This window comes from Euprymna scolopes, chromosome 8 (genome assembly GCF_053919585.1).
Source record: "Euprymna scolopes isolate OS-2025 chromosome 8, ASM5391958v1, whole genome shotgun sequence".
Classification (NCBI taxonomy): domain Eukaryota; kingdom Metazoa; phylum Mollusca; class Cephalopoda; order Sepiida; family Sepiolidae; genus Euprymna; species Euprymna scolopes.
The window spans coordinates 117264759-117284090 of NC_136489.1; the positions used below are offsets into that span (position 1 = coordinate 117264759).

At 34.1% G+C, this 19332-nt stretch overlaps 1 protein-coding gene across 4 annotated transcripts in view; it reads left to right on the forward strand.

The window, feature by feature from the left end:
* The window catches only part of LOC145283723 (ribonuclease H2 subunit A-like), a 180187-nt gene that overhangs the window by 108012 nt on the left and 52843 nt on the right, over window positions 1-19332 (forward strand). The window contains exon 1 of one of the 4 annotated variants that reach the window (XM_080132770.1): window positions 12384-12503. The exons of 2 other annotated variants lie outside the window; for them this stretch is intronic. In XM_080132770.1, coding sequence (XP_079988896.1) covers window positions 12485-12503 — 19 coding nt within the window. In that variant the 5' untranslated portion in view covers window positions 12384-12484. Of the gene's footprint in view, window positions 1-12383; window positions 12512-19332 lie in introns of those variants that run through there. One more of the 4 variants, XM_080132772.1, reaches the window with a different exon arrangement.

The following is a 19332-nucleotide window of genomic DNA, read 5'->3' on the forward strand; positions in this document are numbered from 1 at the left end:
CCGATTTAAATTTTAGAGAACTAATTTGGGCCTTTTGGCTAGGAACAAAGTGTAGTACCTGTTCTGATGCTAAACTTAGTCTATTCTGCCCCCGGTCAGTGAAGGAGAAATCCTTCCTGAATGAAGCAATTTTAATTTTTGTTCCAATCCAAAGCGCAACTTCTTGGGGAACTGGATTTTTCCCCAAATTAAAAACTGACCTTGTGTCTAACTTTGCCCTCGTGGGGAGGCAAGTAAATAGGAACTAACTTACCATTTTCTTCATTTCAAATGGATCTATTAAGATGGATACAGATGCAGCAACCTTACAACAATATGGCAAGCTCCAACAAGCTTCTTCCACAACCCTACAAGGGCTTTAATTAGGTGGCAGACAGTGATATGCAAAGGGGGTGGTTAACCGGGCAGTGGTCCTGAGGAATCGAAATTGAGGAGGTACTTAATCATATCCAAACTATCTTCCTTTCTCATAATATTTCTAAGTTTTGAGACATTGAATCAAGAAGCTGATCTCGGACATCACCAAGGCATCACAATATCTCTACACGCCACTGATGGCAGAAAACAATTTAACAAACAAAATATCCATATTTCAAATAATATTCAAAAGGGATGGATGTATACAGCCTCTTCTCAGTAGTGTGTAGAGGAAGGAAGGAGGGAATCCAAATTGGGGAGGAGGGAATCCAATAATATTCAAACTATATATTTTTTTCCATAAAATTTCTCAGTACCAAGACATTTTTTATTTACCTCTCTAGGAGCGTAGACACAAGGTCAGGTTTTAAGTTGAAAAGCCAGTGCACTAAGATTGGCGCACTATCGCTTTCAAAAAATACCTGACCAGCCCGTTGGTATTACTTGGTAGGGCACTTCAAGTAATTAGCCACAAACTAATCCTTCTCAAAAAGAAGGTAAAGCCTGGGAAGGTGGACATCTTGAGAACAAATAGGACTATACCTTAGCCTGACAGCAACAAAATCACTATCAGACTGATTGTTGAAGACGAGGCATTATATTCAATAGATATTGACGCATGATCTCTGACCTTGGTAGGAGCCATTTTGGATAATGATAATGCCTTTAAGTTTTGCCAAGATCCACACCAACATTTAATATAATTTAGATATATAAGTCATGTGTTGGGAAAGAAAGAAAATGAAAGATATATATATATATATATATATATATATATATATATATATATATATATATATATATATATAGGACAACAAGAGTATGAAATGAAGACACAAAACTTTATATTGGTAGATATAGAATGGATCATTTATTGAATAATGAAATACAGGCAAAATTTGGGGGATAGAAGGGACTCTTTATGCCAGGGCATTTCAAAGCCTAATGCTTCTCATCAGAAGAGTAGAGAAGGCGCTAGGTAGGATGGGTAGGGTTCATTAAGGACGAAAAATATTAAGAGGAATTATAGAATGTTGGGGGAAGCTTTATTGAATTCTAAATAAATAAGGAGAATCTTATTATATATAGTATGATATGTAAGATTGTATATGGTCTTTAACATAGTGTAGAGATTAAGGGGTATATGTATTAGGGTTAAATTGGGAGTGTATTGTTGCTGCATGATAATTTATTTTAACGATTTGTGGGGTGTCTATTTTCTATGGAGTGCTATCCCCCAGATTTTGCTTGTATTCCATTATTCAATAAATGATCCATTCTATATCTACCAATATATAATTTTGTATCTTCATTTCATACTCTTGTTGTCCTATTGTATAAGCTCCAATAATAATTGTTGAGCTTGGCATTATCCGGATAAGTCTCCTCTTGTGGAATTGAACTTTCTATTTTCCTCTTACACATATAAGCTATATATATGATATATATATATATATATATATATATATATATATATATATATATATATATATATATTTTAATGCTTATGTAAAAGAAATATATATATATGATGTAAGTTTATTTGTATTCTTTGTCAGATAATTAAAAATTTTCTATACTTTCTTTTCAGGTTTTGTTAAGTTGTTTTGAAAATTTATTCAAATTTTCAAAAATAAGATTTTTCTATTATATGTACTGTATATTTCGGCATATAAGACAACCCTTAAAGCTAAAAAATCATCTTTAAAAATCAATATTTCATAAGATACCGGGTATTGCAATCTCTAACCTCGGCTAAGCAAACATTGTTTCATGATTTAGCAGTCATCTTATACAACCGATACATGATGAATTTATTGTAGCTGTACATAACCGGCATTGCCACATTGAAACATATTGCCAGGCAGAGGGTTTTGTCACATACTATTTAAAATACACCAAATATCCTAACTTGTTACAATTTTCCTGGAAATGAACCACATGTTGGATTTATTGTAGCATAAACACACACACACACACATCCTTCTTCATCTATGAAAATCAAATGGGGAAATAACTCTCATAGCTTTAATAGAGCTCTCTTCCATTTTTGAACCCAACTGATATTGGCTAATAATAATTAAATATAAGTTAAATGTAAATTTAAAATAAATTAAATAAATCAACATAAAATTATATTTTAAACAAAACAATGAACATTAATAATATGGAGCTAATTATTAAAATAGATTTTCTTTAATGTAATATGCAAATGAGGTTACTCATTGAATTTAGTTTTTTTTTTTTTCAAATTAATAGTATATATATATATATATATATATATATATATATATATATATATATATATAGATATAACTACTTCATTTACTCACATAAAATTAATATACGAAAGTATAGATTTATGCATAAACTTTAAGTATTTACTTCAAAAGTGCTCAATACGTAGGTAGAGCTAGTTAGTAATTTAATCGCTATATATATTTTATAAGTTACTATATATATATATATATATATATATATATATAAAGGAATCCTGCTGGTAGAAAAGTATATAAAAGTCAGTTTTCAGTATGAAAACTGATTTATGAAACCGTGTACCTTTTGTATATATTAATCAAATTGTTAACAAACAAACAAACAGACAGAATCACAAATTTATTTTTATATATATATATATATATATATATATATATATATATATATATATATATATATATATAAAGCTGAATGTGTGCGTGTGTGTGTGTGTGTGTGTGTGTGTGTGTGTGTGTGTGTGTGTATGTATGTCTGGTCACGAATAGGCTCCTATATGGTTGACTTTTTAAAAAACTGATTGCATATAATGATAGAAGCTGTATCAAGACACAGGAATTGGTATGTTTGATCCTACAGAACGGTGGTTCATTAAAATTGTGGGGTTTGCGTTCGCGCCTGGTCCACAAAGTATAGAAATAAAAAATTAAAAAATTAAAAAAAACGTTTACAAGTGTTTTTTATATAGATGTAAATAAGAATACTTTGATAAGTATGTTTTAACTTAAATAGGGATGGTATAATAAAATTGTGGAGTCTGCGTTCACGCCTGACCTCCATAGAATGGAAATAGACACAAACTTTAATAAAGACTTTTCATATCTATCTGCGTAAGTATACTTTGATAATTATGTTTCAGTTTGAAGAAATATGGTATAATAAAATTATGGGGTGTTCGTTTGTGCCTGACCTCCATAGAATAGAAATATGTCACAAAGTTTAACAAGATTTGTTAATATAGATCCACAGAATATTATAATAAGTGTTTCAATGTGAACAGGTATGGTATAATAAATTATGGGGTTTATCTATTTTATTTTTACTTTCATCATATTTTGCTTTGGTTTTGATACCTCCGAATTCGAAGCTATCACTTTTCAACCCTTCCTTTTCATAACTTATCATACTTTAATAAATCAGAGTCCATTTTCTGTAGGCTGTTTTTGAACCCAGTCAACGACGGATACTTTTGCTAATATATATATATATATGCAAATAAAAATGGGAATAAATAAATCATTATGAGAATAAAAGGGTCACAACATAGCAAGTGCTACTTAAAACATAAACATAATTTTGTAAATAGAAATTTGAGAGAAAAAAATGATAAGAAAACGTTTTTATGCGAGAGATAAAAATATAAAAGTTATTTTCGGTCATTTATACAAACACTGTGTTTAGTGAAGAAAGTTGGATTAGTAGTCACAAGTCAAAATGGTCATAGTTTAAATATATTATTATGTAAGCAATATATTTATGTGAGTATTTGGCAGCGTGGCATTGTGTATGTATGTGCATTGAATTACCCTGTTCTTGTGAATAAGTGTATAGCTATTAGTAGCAATTCGTTTCTGTTTGCCAGATTGTTGCTAGTGTGTAAGGCTATGCACAGGGTCCTCTCTCTCCGCCTCTTCTATGCCAGCCACAGGTGTAGGGGGGGGGGCGTATTGAACAGACGTTTTGGAATAACTCTGAAGAAAAACTGATTTTGTTGACCCGGTCTTATCTACATCAGCTTACTATTTTCACATAGATATGTTACTTTTTGGGACGTTTGGTATGGTTTCCATAGGTTGGAAAATATTTTGAGTTTAAACGTTCCTGTGAAAACTGACTTGATGAAGAGAGAGACTCTCAACAAAGCAGAGCAAGAGAAAGGGTAGTAATTAAAGCCATTTGCTTTTTAGTGTTCAGTTCATTCATAGGGAACATTTTGTGATTCAGCCGCCACAATATTTATTACATTGTATTTACTCTTAATTATTTCAGCTCCCTCAAACTGAACATTGGAGTAAAAGTTTCCTGCTCGCTTCCCTCACTCACTAGCCACAAAGCGAGTGGGAAAGAGGATTTAAGAACCAATTCTGTAAACTTATTTAATCTAAATAATTAGTTAAATGAAATCAGTGCAAGCTGCTTGAACACAATCCTGTGTCATATGTACTCATAGGTACTCATATAAAAAGAAGATTAGTGGAATTATTAAGAATAATAACCTGTTTGCTGTTGACTATGTTAATTTGCCTCCCTAATAGAACAGATGTATCACAAAGACAATGTCCATATGGTTGGGGTCCCTTGTACTTTAGATGCTTATTGGTTATATTTGTCTTCCTCCAATGTCAGGAAGATGTTACACAAGGTCGGGAAAATGGAATTTTAAAAGCCAGCACTCTAGAAGAAGAGCACTGTGGCCTGCAAAAGATGCAGGTGGGTAGTCTTGTTAGTATTCCTTCAGACGATTACCAATAAACTAAACCCTTCTCAAAAAGTGAGAAGGCAAAGCCTGGGAAGATGGACCATGCCTCAGCCAATTGAGGACAAACCATCTCAACAATGACTTAGACTCTGGTGGCTTTAAGTCCTAGGACTTATACTTCAGTCTTTGCCATACACCAATAAAGAAGAAAATATGACACAAGGTCAGGAAAGTGGGATTTGGAATTGAAAAAATGATATGGCCTGCAAAAAATGCCTGGGGAGTCCTATTAGCATCCCTGAGTAGGGGTACCTAAGGCAATTAGCAATAAATTAATCCCTTGTCAAAAGGGTGAGAAGGTAAAGCCTGGGAGAGTAGATTTTCTAGAATTGCATAGAACCAGGACCATACCTCAGCCAACAGATAGCAATATATTTCAACAATGACCTGGACTGGAGACTTATACTTGAGTCTTTGGGATACACAAACAAGGAGTTGGGCCCCGAGAATCACCAGACCTCCACATACCACTTCATCTCTCCCATTACCGTCACTATCATAAACACACACACACACACACACACACACACACACACACACACACACACACACACACACACACACACGTTTTTGTTGTTATTTATTTTTGACAAAAGACCCTGTTATACTGAAAGAGTCTAGGAATATTGTTTACTTCTATCTCTTAAAGGTTATTTATGCATTTTTTTTTTTATGTCTCTTTAGAGTGACGTAATAGTGTGAGGTGTGCAAGGCAGCTAATTTCGGGAGGTGTTAGCAAATAAAACTTATAACTTCCTTGTGTTGTTTTTATGCTGGTTGTTTTTCCAAATGACCACATTTTCAGTTGTCACTGTTTTTTAAAAACTTTTTTTGCTGTGTCGTTAGTGATCACTATTAAAATTACTATACTATAACTGTACCCATCCGGAGTTGCACAGGAGTCGTTAGTTACACATTTTAACATTAATCTATATAATAAAAACGAACGTACTTGAGTTTGGATTGCTTCAGTAATCACGTATCCAAATTTATTTTTTACTAGTAGGACCCGTTGCCCGGCGTTGCCTGGTGAAAGCCTGTCCCTCTCTCGCAAACAAAGTAGCAAAAAACTCTGGGGCGATAACATGCAGGTACTGTTTGAAAGTAAAAAAAGCAATTAAGGGAATGCGTAAATCAGTATGAATTAGTAAAAACAGAAGTTTTAGAAGTTAGGGATTCTCACTGTATATGGACTTCTCACTGTATATGGAGTGATCGAAATCAGTGGTAGCATTCCTAGCTGTTTCCGTTTGTTGTTCAAATCTTCCTCTTTTTTCAATTCTTCCACCAATAGTATTAAAGTAAAGTCCAGTTTTATGTAGTGTTTTTTTAACGTGTAAAACAAAACAATGATGACTTTTTTCACTTCAGTTCTTTGAGTATTGTCATGTTAAGAATGGCAGCCACGATACATTGTAGCCTACATTGCACTGTAGAGAACCTATTGCTGCTTTTATAAAAGTATTTTTATATATAACAGCTTGAATTTAAGTTAAAATGAAAAAGTCATGTATCATGATTCAATTGTGCTTTAAACAAAAACATTCATTTCGAACGCACCCCTATCATATCAAAGAACCTACTGTTGATTTTATATACCTGGCCTCTCTGCTTGTGTGGTGATAAAACTTTTTAAAATGCACTTATAATATTAGGTTGTATAAGTTAACTGTCAAAATTGTCTGTTCCTTCTTTCATAATCGATTTTCGATTATCGATCGTTGATACCTATCAAAGACATTCTAAAACAAAACCTATCTAAGAACACTGCCAGATACATAAGGTACATCTGTGGGGAATTCCATAAAAAATCGGCCCAGCCGTTGTGGAAGCGCCACACACACACACACATGCACACGCACACACTTTCTTTTTATATAATAGTAGAGATTGCTAGTTATTTATAATTTATTTATCTTTTTATAGTTTATATTTATAGTTTATATTTATAGTTTATATTTATAGTTTATAAATTGTCCCGAACCAGCCAAGCAAACTTTATTTTACGTCTCTATTCAATTCATTCCTTACAAATAATATTTGCACAAATAAAACCAATTTGTTATATAAATTTAATGTCTGTTTTGTGACAGTACAAATAAAGAAAGAAAATAAATAAAAAAACTAAATATAGAAAAGATAGGATAATAGATTTAAACAAAATTAAACATGACATTTATGCGCTCATAACTTGTGAACTGGATTATTTTTAACAAGAAACGTTAAAACAAAAATGGAGCGAAAGATATATAACAAATAATTGTTGCCTTTGGTTAAGTTTTTTTTTTTTTTTTTTTGCTTTCTAAATTTTTTTAAAGCGTTTATTTACTTTAAAACAAAAGCAGTGTCAAGTTAATGAGTTAGAATGAAAAAAAAAAAGGCAGTCTTGTTGCGACAAAACTATGTGTTACGATGCTCACCAACTGTCAATCCCAAGGCTGTCTCTGTGGTCTTCTCTTCTGGCTGTGTTGTTGTCTCTCACATTGGGGTTGCTGAGAGGTGCACCCAGGTTCACAAGTATAAAAAATAACATGAACCAAGAAAAATAAAAGAAAACACAGACTCCGACACTTTCTGTACATATTAGTTGCCCTCTGGGTGTGTGGGTAACACTATCGACCCTCTACACGTTAAGGTCCACATCTACATCTACTGTCGAAGCTGTATTCGTCAATCGGTTGATCAATTCATTTCCCCCAAATCTTCTCTGAGTCACAATCTGCCTTAGACCATTATTAAATGTTACATAAGATTCCTTTAAAAAAAAGAAGTAAAAAAAAAAAAACGTAACAAAACTGAGATATGTGCATTCGAGTATTGCTTTTTTCTAAACAGGTCACTTCTTGTAAGAAAAAAAAAATACTTGAGCTGAAATCGAAACCAAAACTTAAAGACAGTGAGTCAAGTATGATAACCATTAGGCCGGCTTGACACATTCTTTAAAAAGTGTTTTCAAACCTACTCATTCTTAACAAAGGTAATCTGTCACCTGAACAATTCACGCATGCGCATTCATGAAACAGTTGACAAACAAATAAAAATTTGATCACCTCCATGTATCAATTTTTCAATTTTGACCCCTTAGCTGCCCTTTTTTTCGGATGAAAAGGGATTAAAAAGTTTTCCACATGTCTGAATACCATATATACCAAATTTCAATTCTGTAGATCGAAAATTAGTCGAGTATATAGGTTGAGAAGTGTCCTCACACGCACACACACACATTCTCACTTTTATAGATATATAGACTAGATTATACTTATATGAGTTCAGGGGTGGTAGCATGAGTTTCTTGGGTTTTTCAATTTTTTTTAGCAACGCTAATTAATTATATTATACTAGCATTGAGACCTGGCGTTGCCCAGGATTGAATGATGATCAACGAATATTTCACACTCCTATATTTCTATTGTTATCGAAATCCATGAAATCGCCTAGGAGGAAGCTTCAGATGCCTCCATGCAGTAACTTAGTCTAAAATATGTTATTCTACATTGCACTCTAGAGAACCTACTGTTTCTTTTATAAAATATTTTATATAAACTTCTTTCCAGTTAACGGAAAAAAAAATATTAAGAAATTTATGTGCGGGGTTTGAACCTACAGACCATGTTATGTACAAAAACAAAAAACAAAAAAAAAACACTTAAATTTTCAAGTCTTATAAAATTCTTTGCAGTTAATGAAAAAAAAAATTAAGAAATTTATGTGCAGAGTTTGAACCTACAGACCACGTCATGCAAAAAAACAAAACAACATGCTATCAACTTACCCACAGTAGAATTTTCACTGCCCGTTGTTCTTTCATTGTTGCTAAGTGATGACATGAAAAAAATGGCTTTACCGATGATAGATAAATTAACATAACGGTTTCGATTATCGATTATCGGTAATATTCTGAAACAAAACTTAACTAAAATCACTCCCAGACTTATACACTAAAGTTCTGTAAATTTTAAAGAAAATCATTTCAGCTGTTTCGGAGTCTATAAGGAACAAACTCTCTCTCTCTCACACACACACTCACACACACACACACACACACACACACAAAGTTGCATTTATATAATTGTAGAGATAGACTCGATTATACTTATCAGGGTAGCATAAGTTTCTTTGGTTTTTCATTTTTTTTTTTAGCAATTAGTTAATTATATTTATTCATATAATCCAAACTGCAGTTAAAGAGGAATAACCCTTTCACTTTATTTATTTTAATTATCCATGCATATGTATTGTTAAGGAGTTTGAAAGAAAAATTAACCGCATTCATATTTTAGAGGGAATTTCATGTTATTTACTTACTTGAATGAAATCTTTTCTTTCTGTGTATTTTGCTCATGATAGAAATTTAGAAAATACTAGTAGATATCATCATCATCATCATCATCATCATTTTACATGTTGGATGGCTTTGAGATTGATTTCCAAACTAACCTATCTCTGACTAGGTCTTTATTTATCCCCCCTTTTTTTCACATAGGAGTCACCATTTATTAAAGCCCATAAGCCACTTAAGGATAAGGGTTTCCTCAAATCTTATTTTAGCACTTTCTCTTATGTTTTTCTTGATTTTCACCCCCCCCCAATTAACTGAACCTGCTATCCCAACTGTTCTACATCTACTGATCCAAGAACTCTCATCCATTCTTCCTACGTAGCCATATCATCGAAATCTCCTGTTTTGCAGTCCACTATGTTGCACATTTTTCCCTATGCTATTCAGATTTAACCTTTCTCTGGGGTCATCAAAACTTGCATTACACATCCATCGTATCATTCTCACATCATTTCTGTCCATGCAACACATGTCTTCAACCCTCTCTGGCCAGATTTCACTTCCATGCATCATCGCACTATGTACACATTCATGATTGACTCTTCACTTGGTCGACAATAATAACGCTCTGCTGGGTAGTAATGATACAAGTTCTCTTAGTCCTTGTGATCACTGAATGAATAAAGAAGGCAAAAATAGAGGGAAAAATGGTCTTTGTAGATGGAAACAACTTATTCGCCGCTGGACCTTTATTATGCGGTATACTTTTCTCAGATGCAACTATATTCAATGCAGCAACGTGTTTGCCACTAGATCTTTATCGCTTAGACTTTTCTCCAACAACATTGTTTTCAGTATTAAATTCCGAAACCATGTGCTCCTCATCAGAATTTCATTACATGGTATACTCTTCAACAACACTGCTTATAATAATCATCTCTATTAATCAACGATCTTAGCCTATCTCTCTCTAACACACACACATGCACACACACACACACATACACACACACGCACACACATACACACACGCACACACACATACACACACACACAGAGTTCCTTTTAAATAATAGTAGAGATAAAGATATTTCCTTCTCTTTTCTGATATATAACGTAGAATAAAAGACAACAAAATGGAGTTTCATTCTATATTCATATGCAACTTTATTTGTTATCTTTGTTAGTAGTATGTACAAGAGAGAAACAGGTTAGTAGGAGAGTTCAGTGTTTGTGCGCGCTTGTATTTACAGGAGTCGTGAAAAGAGTTCCTGATGTGGAGACGTAGATTAGATATCCGACAGTTAGATATAGATCAGACCTGTTGAAAGAGGGAGAGAAGAGTGTTTAATGTGTTTACGTTTGTAGGAGCATACGTTCGATAGTAGAGATGGGACAAAAGGTTAGTATCACGTGGTAGGAAAGAGTATGTGTGTGAAGCACACGTGGAAGCAAGTTTTGACGATCACCATGTTGGCTTGTTGTACTCACGTTAGCCCTGGGGCCAAATGCTCAGGTGGGATCTGCTGCCTGGCAGGGCCAGGAAGAAAGAGGAAGAGGGTTTGTGATTTCGCCTTTTATGTACTCAGTCATGTGATTGAAAGCTGGCTTGTGATTGGACAAGCCAGGGAGAAAATGGATTTTAAATCTCGAGCCGCAAGAACTAACTCCTGCCTGAGATTGTAGCAAGTTTAGATTGCAACACATTCGAGTGTTAAAATGCATCTAATAATTTCTATTAGGCTCATCTGTTATGTAATGAACAACATATTGGTCACTTGTGGTCAATACACATAAATACTCTTGTATGATTACAAAAAAAAAAAAGACTCAAAAACTGATTCTGATGGTGCAATGGATCTGAGCGTTTCCACTTGATTGTGCCTGAAAGGGATCAAAGAGTATTACGAATCAGTCACTGTCTGACCTCTTTGGTGGGGCTTCCATAAAATGGAAAATCTATCTGCTTCCGATAAACAATATTGCTATCTTAAAATAACTAGAACTAAATATCTTTTATTGTTTTGTATAATGCATGTTGCTTCTCTTTCATAATTGTCAACAGTAAATAAATGTGTTAACTGTATTTTCGTTTTAATGAAGGATTTGTAGCAGAAACAAATGGGACTTTTTTCTTCCTCGAATCAATGCCTCTCCTCTGTGCTATTTGGCCACATATTGACCAATCAGGGGTACGGTGCATTGATCCTTCCTATCCCCAAAGAAAATCGGCCAGCATCCGGTTGGAAGAACTCGTTCTTACTGAGAAAGACACCAAACAGAACGGACCTCCCTTTTCTTCTCTCTTTCCACCTCGGTGATTTCTAACGGTTTCGACGATTCCACGGGGAATAACTACCGCGACACCACCAGGTAGCCAGAGTCCAGCTTTTGACAAGAAACATATTACATTCTCATTAATAAACCTTTTCTCTGTTACCTTTTATGAAGTTGTTGTGTTTGTCATTTCAGAGGCTTGTATTGGATAGTTTATTTTCTTAGGGTGTGCCCTAAAAGCATTATAAACCTAAAGATTTGTTTGGAATACATGTTTAATACACGAGCTATGAATTAAAATAGCATAAATTCTAATTTCCAGTAGGATCTCTATCAAGCCTGGCATTCATATAGGCCATAGCAATATATTTTGTACATTTCTAAAAATAAATAAAAAAATAAAAAATAAAGATTTTCTTCTTTTCTCCCCAAATAGTATACATTTCAACTCATTTTATTTTTAATTTAATTTATATGTGATACCTGTTTACTTTAAATGAAAAAAAAAGCAATTACAATATGTTTACTTCATTCTTTTATTTTTTATTATGACTTTTATCTGCAGTTCAAGTTACTGGTGCATAAATTATCTTAATAATAAACAGGTTGACCTTCAGTTTATTTGAAGACCAATTTTGTGACTGGAGAGGTTGTTTTAGACAGGGAGAAATGAAAAACAAACCATTGAAGCAAATATCCTTGCTTAAAGAGGCCGAGGGAGTGGAGACAGGGCTGGCGCTACTTACCACCTATGGCCCATGACAGAGAGGATGAAAGGTGAACCGGTTAAGTATCATTTTATTTTCCTCCTTTCAGGAGGTTAGACACAAGGTCAAGTATAGGTTTGATAAAAGTGTTTCTATTGAACAAGCTGGATTCGAACTTGGCACCCTCAAGTTTCAAACAAGCAGGTTTTCTCTCTCTCTCTCTCTCTCTCTCTCTCTCTCTCTCTCTCTCTCTCTCTCTCTCTCTCTCTCTGTGTGTGTGTGTGTGCGCGAGAGAGAGAGAGAGAGAGAGAGAGATTAACCAGTTGGGCACAAGCACCACTAGGTGTATCAGAATTTTGGGGGAATTTTTGACACCCCTAACATAAAACTGCAAATAAAATATTAAAAAAAACTCGTAATTTCTCTTTTAAAAGTGGGTTGTTTATTTTCTTTATGGATTATACTTCCAAACGACACTATTAAAGTTGTATAAAAAGTAATAGAAATATTATTTTTTTAAAAACACTAATGAAATCAATTGAATTTTACGAGTTAAGTATTTTCCAATTTTTTAAATTTAAAAATCTATCAAAATTTTTCTATTGATTCTATTTTTACGATATTTGCAGGGTCAATGTGAAACTTTATGCTCTTTCCAATAAACCGAATATAATATTTCACACATTCGTAAGGTCAGTTTCTGACACACCTAAAGCACCACTGGTTAAGTGCTATAGGAAGAGACATTTCAACAACTTTCTGGAGATATCCTTAGTTTTATATTTTTTCTACTGATTGAAAATTATTTCAGATAAATGATATAGAGTAACTCTTAACAGTAACCAGATATTAACAAAAAAAAGTGCCCGCACAAAAAAGAAATACAAAGCAAAACCCCCCCCAAAAAAACAAAAACAAAAAACAAAACAAAAATAAACATTACTACATAGTGTACATGTACATTAATATGGCACAAATTTAAATCCCATCAAACTTTAATGCTGAAAACGTATATGCAGGGCATTTGAGACGAATTGGAAAGGATAAAAAAAAAAATAAGTAAAATATAATTTTACTCAATAAATACAATTAATATTTAAATCTAATTAAAAAAATTAGCTTGAAATATTAATTGTATTTTTTGTATAAAGTTTATAAATAGTAATAGAACCTTTTGGGAAAGGAAATAAAAATGATTAAAAATTTTGTCCAATAATTTTCGGTTGTAAATAAATGTGTTTAATATTCAAAGCTTAACTCTTAGAGGAGCTTTAACTGAATATAGCTCATTCGAAGCTCTATCAGTGAATGATCTTAAACTTTCGAGTGTTAAAACGCACCTGATAATTTCTGTTAGACTTGAAAACTGCCTTCAGGCTGTCTTTCAAGAGATGCTTGAACATCAGTTTAATCCTGACAATCAACTTGTTCTTAATACACAGTTGGTACGGTTGGTGCCTTTCTCAATTGTACCCTACATATAATAATATATGGAGTTCGAATCAGTTAAGTTGTGGGGTGGGGATACGTATTGGAATTAATGAAGTTGTTGAAGTTTTCAAACTGCTTCTAGATTTTTTGGGAGATGTGACATGAAGCTGAGTTCCGTTACCATATGTATAACCTGAACACAGCCACCCTCTCTACCCAGTGCTTGACAACAGTGGAATTTTTAAGGTGTGAAGATGGCATGGCATAGCTTTTGCTGGAAACAGACCTAAAGACCATTACACTTTGAAGGAACTTGGTCTTCATGATGCACAAGACTTTATAGAGACTGAAAACTAGTCATCTTTCAGTGCTGTACATATACAACTGGTTCTGAGAAGAACCAGACCACCCCTGGTCCAAACTGGTTGTTGGACCTTGTTAAAGAGTTTCTTGGCGTCTGTGGACTCTTGCATGGTGTATAGTGAAGATCGTTCAGCACTTTCTTCATAACTGCAATTCTGACGCCCATTTCTCACCAAAGTCAAAATTGTTTTGCTTGGACACACACACACACACACACACACACACACACACACACACACACACACACACACACACACACACACACACACACACACACACACACACACACACACATATACATAATACATATACATATATATATATACATATACACACATATATATATACATATATCATATGCACATATATATATACACACACACACACACACACATATATATACACACGCACACACATATATATATATTTAAGATAAAATAAAACAAATATAGGTATACATGAATTTATTTCTGGGTTCAATAAAGAAATAACATCATATAGAAAGAGGAGTTAAAAACGTTCTGTATACCTAGGCATTTCGAAGCCTAATGCTTCTCATCAGAAGAGGAGAAAGAGGCTAGTTTGCAGATATAGGGAAATGTGACATCTAACTTGGGATACATTAGAATGGAAATGTAAAATGAAATAAAGGGAGAATAGATGAAATACGAAACATAACAGATGAAGGAAAAAACAAAAAAGCAGGAAGCTATATAACTAGAATGGGGTTGAGGCTAGAGGGGGAGTGATGTGGGTGATTAAAATGTGGTTCAATATATAAATATATATACAATCTTGGAAGAACAAGAGCATAAAACTATATGGAAGAAAAACAAACTTTTAGTCTCAAGTCCTTCATTGGAAGATTCTTTTTCTTGTAAGTCAATTAATCTCTTGTAATTACTGTAATTACATTCATGAGTAACCCCCCCCCCGAAAAAAAAGTGCCCAAGAGTGAAAGAAGGAAGAAATCGATTTTTCAATATTTTTCCATGAATTTTTGTTAATTTTAACTGAAAATTTCTATTTTGCAGATCATTATTATTATAGCATATAATAATACTTGGAAAAATTGATCCTAAAAATGGTAAGATCGCATCTTGACGAGGATATAAAAAAACAAATTGCAGGATTAAGGCAATCCAAAATGACTTACAAGCAAGTTTTTTTTATATTTTAAGAAAAGAAACAGTGAAAACATCTCTTTCTGTAGTGAAGCGAATTGATCAAAGGTTCGAAGTCGAATGCTTCGTAAAAAGGGAATCTGGATCTGATCGCCCTAGGTTGACCACAGGCTTGAATTAACTGTTTTGAAGGATTGAAAGAAAACTTATGTTGACCATAGCAAAGAATTCAAAACAGGAGCTAGAAATTCTCTTTCTAGATATACAATAGACGAATGAAAGAAATGGGATTTTCTTTTAAAAGGTGTGCAAAGAAGCCATTTTTATCTAAGAATCAATGATAGAAAGAGATTTTTCTCGTATTATGGCAAGAAAGATACAGACTGGTTCAGGAATGTTTTCTGGTCAGATGAATCAAGATTTTGTCTTGTTATTAGTACTCCCAATGCTCCCAAATGGTGCAATCGAAGAACTGGAGAAATATTTTCACCAAGTTGCATAAAAACGACAGTTAAACATGGGAATGGAGGGATAATGGTATGGGGAACTTTTACTGCAGCAGGAGTTAGGGAACTTATTAGATGTGAGAAGTCAATCAATGCAAAGGAATATATTCGAATATTAGAAACAGGGCTGTTACCAAGTATCCAGAAGCTGGGAATATCTCAGAACATTATTTTTTAACACGATAATGCCCCTGCACACACTGCTAAAGTCACAAAAAATGGTTTTCTGATAATTCAATTAATGTGATATTTTGGCCAGGTCAAAGACCTGATTTAAACTCAATCGAGAATATTTGGTCCATAATATCTCATGCTTTGGATGGAAGAACCTTTTTGAACAATTACAAACTGTGGGAAGCTGTGCAAAGCAATGGAATAGCATCTCCTCTTCACAGTGTTCCACTTTGGTTGAGAACATGTCTAAAAGGACTGATCTTTTGAAGAAATCAAAAAGGAATGCGATTCCATTCTAAGCATTTATTTAAGTAAATGTCTTGTTCTGTGTTATTAGTCTCATTTAAGTTGCCTTGTTCAATTGTTCTTTGTTCAATATAGCTTTTAGTGCAATAAACTGTATAAAATTTGTTTGCTCCATTTTTTTTTTTGCTCACGAGTGTATGTATATATATATAATGTTGGGATATTCAACAGGTCACTGACATCAGGGGTATGTACAATAGCATGAAAGAAGACACTTAGTCCCACATACAGCAAGACAGCTCCACTTAAGTCAATCAATGGGGAGTCTATCATCGGCAGAAACAAGCATATGGGTAGATGAGTGGAGCACTACACTAACTTCTACAGCAGGGAGAGTACTATCTCAGATGCCACGCTAGAGTCCACCCAGCCCTTTCCTGTCATAGAGGAGCTGGATGAGCTGCGAACATTCGATGAGCTCACGAAGGCCAGCAACAAGGTGCCAGGCCTGAACAGCATCCTAGCTGAAATGATCAGAACCACAGAACCAGGAAGGGTCTACTCCTTCAGCACCTCCATGAACTGCTCTGCCAGTGTTGGAAAGCGGGTGAAGTATCACAAGATATGAGAAACTGCAATATCGTTACTCTCTGCAAAAACAAAGGCGACCATTGCAGAAAAATCTTGCTGTTGGACATCATTAAAAAGCTCTTTGCCCATCTAGTCCTGAAATGATTCTAGCAGCTTGCTGATAGGGTGTATCCAGAGTCATAGTGTGGTGTCAGGGCCAAACGTTCCACAGTTGACATGATCTATACTCTCCGATAGCTCCAAAACAAATGTAGGGAGTAAAAGCAGCTCCTACACAAGCATTCATCAACTTCATCAAGACTCTCGACCTTGTAAATAGAGACACCCTGTTCAACGTTCTGGACAGAATTGGATGTCTAGGGAGGCTCATGAGAGTCATCAATCATTTCACATGGGCATGAAGGGTGTTGTTTAGTTTGATGGAGCACCATTATCATCTTTTGACATGAGGAGAGGCATGAAGCAGGGCTGTGTTCTTGTTCCAACCCTTTTTGGCATCTATTTTGGCATCATGCTCAACCAGGCCTTTGGTGATTCCACAGAGAGGATCTACTTTCACACTTTATAACATTGCCAGACTGAGGGTCAAAATCAGGATCCGCAAAGTCCTCATTCACAACCTGCTATTCGCAGACAATGCTAAACTGGCTGCCCGCAAGAGTTAGACCTTCAGCACCTAATGGACCACTTCTCTAAGGCCTGTGATGACTTTCGACTGACCATCAGTTTGACGAAGCACAACTTTATAAGGCAGGACACTGACCTCCCCTCTACAATCACCATCAATAACTACCAACAAGCTGTGAAAAGTGTTCACGTATCTGGGGTTAACTATAACATACAGTTTTAATATGGGACGGAAGGATACATTCATCAGACTTGCCCCCAGAGTGTGTGAGAACAGAAAATTAACAATCAGTACTAAGATAGTGGTTTGCATCCTAAGCATGCTGTTGTATGGCAGCTAGTCCTCGACACTGTATGCACATCAGGAAAAGTACTCCACACCTTTCACATGCGAAACCCAAGGAGAATCCTGGGTGTCAAATAGTCAGACCTCATCACTAACACTGAGGTCCTTGAGTGTGCGGATGTGCCCACTGTACGCTGGCTTAGACATGTCCGCCAGATGCAGGATCCCAAAAGCCCTCCTCTACAAAAAACTGATAACCAACAAGAGAAAAAGGGGTCGCTCTCAGCTTCAATTCAAAGATTCATGTACAAGAGATATGAAGGAGTCGCCATAGATTATAGAATCTGGGAGGGACTTGCTGACCAGCATGACCTGTGGAAGCACCAAATCATCACTAGTGGCCTCAAGAGAGGCAAAGATAAAGTCCGTTGGTCGTGGCGGGAGAAACAAGTCCAGTACAAAGAACAATTACACCACCCAACATCAGAGCACAGTACTAAAATCAGACGTGATCAATGGACATCAATGATTATATATATATATATATATATATATATATATATATATATATATATATATATATATATAATAGGAAAATATATTGATCATGGAAAAATATATAGTGTTTTATATAGATTCATTAATCAATTTGAAACAAGGGAATATAATAGTGTATAGGGTTATGAATGCTCTTTATGCCAGGCATCTCGAAGCCTAATGCTTCTCATCAAAAGAAAAAGAGAGGTGCTAGGTAACAAGATAAATATATATATATATTAGTGTTGGGATGATTATTCGGAATCGGGGATCAGAAAAATTGACAAATTTGTGGGCATCGGAATCGGTATCGGAATCCAAAAAATTGGTGCCTATTTTCTGATGCCAAAACGATTCTTTTAATTGTCCTTTTTTATTTGATTTTGTTTGAAGCAAAATCTTCCATTGCTGGTAATAATGATTAAATAATAAATATTTATTGATTTTAAAATATCAGTAAAGCCAAAAAATCAATAGATCATCCTCCACAAGTGTAATTTTATGTTTAAGAAAATATCTGCACATTTGACATGTGTTTTTTTACAGAAATCAGGAAAAGTAACAACTCTATAGTTAAATATTTGGAGATTTATATAGAATCGGAATCGATAATTGTATTGGAATTGAGAATTTAGTACGAAATCGGTAATTGTATCGGAATCGGGAGAAATATTGGAATTGTCCCATCACTAATATATATATATATATACATATATATCAAGTTTTAAAATTTTTTTCATAATATCATTTTGTATTCCTGCATTTCATCAATTGAAAACGAATAAAGAAAGGTTATAAACTTTTATACTTTCCATATCTTTTTTTTTTATACATTTCCATATCTATATATATATATATATATATATATATATATATATACAGAAAAAAATAAAATGGAAAAAAACAAAATTATTTACATATATAAATAATTTTACCATCACATTGGAATATTATTTTCATCATCATCATATATATATATATATATATATATATATATATATATATATATATATA